This window comes from Carlito syrichta, unplaced genomic scaffold (genome assembly GCF_000164805.1).
Source record: "Carlito syrichta isolate Samal-C Ts95f unplaced genomic scaffold, Tarsius_syrichta-2.0.1 Scaffold305731, whole genome shotgun sequence".
NCBI classification, from domain to species: domain Eukaryota; kingdom Metazoa; phylum Chordata; class Mammalia; order Primates; family Tarsiidae; genus Carlito; species Carlito syrichta.
The window spans coordinates 611634-616025 of NW_007249827.1; the positions used below are offsets into that span (position 1 = coordinate 611634).

General features: G+C 43.5%; 1 protein-coding gene across 1 annotated transcript in view; it reads right to left on the reverse strand.

Annotated features, from left to right (window-relative positions):
- BORCS5 (BLOC-1 related complex subunit 5) overlaps positions 1-2953 on the reverse strand; it is an 88567-nt gene extending 85614 nt beyond the window's left edge. The window contains exon 1 of the mRNA XM_021714727.1: positions 2812-2953. Coding sequence (XP_021570402.1) covers positions 2812-2923 — 112 coding nt within the window. The 5' untranslated portion in view covers positions 2924-2953. The remainder of the gene's footprint in view (positions 1-2811) is intronic.
- Positions 2954-4392: the final 1439 nt, after the last annotated feature.

The following is a 4392-nucleotide window of genomic DNA, read 5'->3' on the forward strand; positions in this document are numbered from 1 at the left end:
ATATATATATATATATCTCAAAGTTCTGTTTTGTTTTCAGCGTTTCCCTGAAGTAGAGACCAGAATTGGTTATATAAGGTCCCGTGTCTAGGACTAGAAGAGTTTAGGAGGAAAGAGGATGGAGATCACAGGAAGCAGAGGATAAAAACTCGGTGGGCAGTACTACATGCAACTCCGGAAGGGATGAAGTACAGAACACAAGTGTCCAGCTCTAGTTCTCTACAGATAAAAGCCATCTATGTCTTTTAATGTGATTGTACAAGGACATATGAAAATTTCATTAATTTTGGCTTGTTTGGAGAATTACATTTTCCCTCAAAATAATGAAAACTAAGATGATTGCTAATAGAATGTGATGTGTTATTTTATGTAACAGCCAGAGTGTTTACTGAAGTCTAACCCTGAAGCCTGTGGAGAAGAGACCAAAAGCTTCTATTTCCTCATCTGTAGAACAGAAAGGCACTGGGAAGAATAAGATGATATACAGATCACCTAAAAAGCATTTTTTTTTTAGTTGGAGTCTCACTCTATCACCCAGGCTGGAGTGCAGTGGCACGTTCACAGCCACCCCAGTGTTGACCTGCTGGGCTCATGTGATCCTTCTGCCTCAGTCTTCCAAGTAGCTGGAACTACAGGTACACACTACCATACCTGGCTAATTTTTTGATTTATTGTAGAGATGAGGTCTCACCAAGTTGTCCAGGCTGTTCTCAAACCCATGGGCTCAGGCAATCCCCACACCTCAGCCTCCTAAAGTGCTGGGATTATAGGCTTGAGCCACTGCACCCAGCCTATTTTTGTTTTTTAAGTATTGCGTGAATAAGGTAACTAACATAGGATTTGACAACAGTGAAGAAGGTTCAAGTTCACCCTCTATATGTCAGCTGTCTGACCTTGCACAAATCAAACATACTTAATGAGATAAGAATCAAAGAGATGATATGTGCATGTTAATACAAATAGCTATATAAATGTAAGTCATTGACCGGACTCGGTGGCTCAGCCTGTAATCCTGCACTTTGGGGAGCCAAGGTGAGGGAAATGCCTGACTCCGCAGGTTCGAGACCCACCTGGGCAACTTGGCGAGACCTCATCTCTACAATAAATCAAAAAATTAGCCAGGCATGGTAGCACGCACCTATAGTTCCAGCTACTTGGAAGGCTGAGGTGGAAGGATCGCCAGAACCCAGCAGGTCGAGACTGTGGTGGCCGGGAGCATAGCACTGCACTCCAGTCTGGGTGACAAAGTGAGACTCCAACTCAAAAAAAAAAAAGTAAGTCATTTTATATTATATCATATCAGGCTAAGTAAACCTGGGCCTTATGTTCATTATTCCTAATCTTTGGGGTGTGGGTGGAGAGAACTGAGGGACTCCTACTGCAGAAATGTTGTTCAGTAACAGAGATGTGAAAATATAAGTTATTAGCCGGGCGTAGTAGCGTGTGCCTGTAGTTCCAGCTACTTGGAAGGCTGAGGCGAAAGGATCGCCTGAGCCCAGCAGGTCAAGGCTGCGGTGGCCAGGAGCATGCCATTGCACTCCAGTCTGGGTGACGGAATGAGACTCCAACTCAAAAAAAAAAAAGAAAATATAAGTTATGACCTTCATATGAGAAGATGACTACCTCAACATACACTAATCAGGTGGGTACTCTCTCCTCTCAAACACATACTCGCCTCTCATATACACAGCTGCCAGGATGACAAGCGTTATCAGTGGTGATGGGGATTTTCTCTATGGAACTGAACTAGTCAACCCATAATTCAGATCACAAATAAGAATGGAAAGCTTTTCACTGAAACATAACAGGGAAGGGCGAACTCCAGCATCATTCATTCATTCATTCATTCATTTACTCAGTCCCTATTTTATACCAGGCTCTATTTCAAGTCCTGGGTATTCAACAGTGATCAAAACATAAAAAGTTCCTGCCATCACAGAGCTCACATACTAGCAGAAAACTACAGACAGTAAACAAACTGGTAGTAGGTCAGTGGTAACTAAGTGCTACAGAGAAAAGCAGGCAGGGAAGAGGGCTGCCTGTTTTTATTTTATGTTTTTGGAGATAGGGCCTCATTCTGTTCATGAGATTGGAGTACAATAGCGCAATCACAGCTCACTGCAGCCTTAACCTCCTGGGCTGAAGCAATCTTCCTTGCCTCGGCCTCCGGAGTAGCTGGGACTACAGGTATGCACCACCACACCTGGCTAAATTTTTTTATTTTTGTAGAGATGGGGTCTCGCTATGTTGCCCAGGTTAGTCTTGAACTCCTAGCCTCAAGCAATCATCCTGCGTTGGTCTCCCAAAGTGCTGAGATTACTGGCATGAGCCACTGTGCCAAGTCAGGATGCAATTTTTTTTTTTTGAGTTGGAGTCTCACTCCGTTGCCCAGGCTGGAGTGCAGTGGCACACTCAAGGCTACCCCACCATCAACCTGCTGGGTTCCAGCAATCCTTCTGCCTCTGTCTTCCTAGTAGCTGGAACTACAGGTGTGCACTACCATGCCCAGCTAATTTTTTTATTTATTGTAGCCATGAGGTCTTGCCAAGTTGCCCAGGCTGTTCTAGAACCCATGAGCTCAGGCAATTCTCTCACCTCAGCCCCAAAGTGCTGGGATTACAGGCTTAAGCCAGCGCTCCTGGCCCAGGATGCAATTTTAAATAGGGCAGTCAAAAGAGGTGTCACTGAGATGCCATTTAAGCAAAGACCTAAAGGAGACGAGAGAGCAAGGCACATGGATGTGTGGAGAGAGTAGTGGGGGCTATACAATCCTCTCTAGCAAGGTCAGATAAGACAAACACAACCACTTACCTTTCAAAAGGGGTTGGAAGGTTGGAATCTCTTGCAATTTGATGACGTCGGGATCATTGCTGACATTCCGTGAGGCCTGGGAGCCCTGAGCTACAACCACAATATCATCCATCTTGGCTCTGTGCTTGGCTGGAGAAGGAGTCACTGAAAATAAAGTTACATGGCTTAGGAGCTGGCATGGTTTTCAGCGTAGTAATTTTCAGCATAGTAATTCAAAAGAATATTTTTATGCAACAAAATGTAGTCATCTTATGGTGGGGGTTGAGGTGGGAAAGGATGAATTATAGAAACTGTTTTCTACAGTGTTTAAAAAACTCAGACTTTACAGGAACATATGTATGAATTTCTTTTGTAACCAAAGATTTGATTATTCAGCACACAAAAGTATAGGCTGATGGTTTTTAATTTCTCCTTTAATTCCCCTGATACTCTGACATACAGCTCTATCTTACAGATGAGAAAAAAAGGATTTAAAATTTGACTGTGACTTGCTTGAGGTCAACAGTTTAGAAACAGTTAGGAAAGGAACTGGACTCATCCCTGTGACAGTGGGGTTGCAAAGTCATTTATCCTCCTTGTCACAGCAGGCCAGGCATGTCTAACAGATCCTAATCATGGGGGAAAAACCCTGATCTCAACCTCAGATGATGAGTCTATCCCTGAGGCTCCTACTGTCTCAATTTTTTTTTAAAGAGATGGAGTCTCACCATGTTGCCCAAGCTGGCCTCAAACTCCTGGGTTCAAGTGACCCTCCCACTTCAGCCTCTTGAGTAGCTGGAACTACAGCCAGGGAGTACCCTTAAAGTGATAGCATTATTCCAAGAAGGGCAAAAATAATCAGTAGGTCCACTCGAGGCTGAGGTAAATTCAGAAAATTGGAAGACTGCTAGAGAGGCAGGTCAATTTCAGGATCCTTGGGAGAATGTAATTCATCCGGAGGGAAGTGACTCAAACTACAAGGGACCAAGACATACCCCTAGACCTAGACATACTTCTCCCCTCAAATACCTTCCTGGTCAAGGCAAGAATGACTCTTTAACATGTTTTTGTGCTCCAGAAGGTAATTATCTCAGGGTCATCATAGTCACGCCTCAAAGGTTGATCCAGGTATGTCATAGAACTGCTCTGGCCCCTGGAATGGTGTCCTGAGGCTTGGTATTCACTCGCTTAGAAAAATCTCTGCTACTTTTATTGCTCTTCAATAAAGATTTCCTAACCTCTTTTGACAATTTACCTAACATTTTACAAAAGCAGTGCCAGAAATCTTCCCTGCTACAAATTGTGATGAGTCTTCCTTTCCCAGACCTCAGAGGAAAGGGGACTTCACAATATTCTAGCTAGCCTCTATTACCTGATCTGTAAGATGGGGTTACTGTAAAGATTAAATGTAAATATATGTAAAACACATGGCACAGGGGAACAAATTCTAACACCAGAAATGAGCCTATGTTGTTGGTTCAGGGGCCAGCAAGCATATTAAAAAGACGCCACGCCCTGTACACCAAAATATGCTTCAGGCCTGACATAAAGGCAAATAAGAGGTAGCAATTATCACCATATCTGTTATACCAGATATGACAT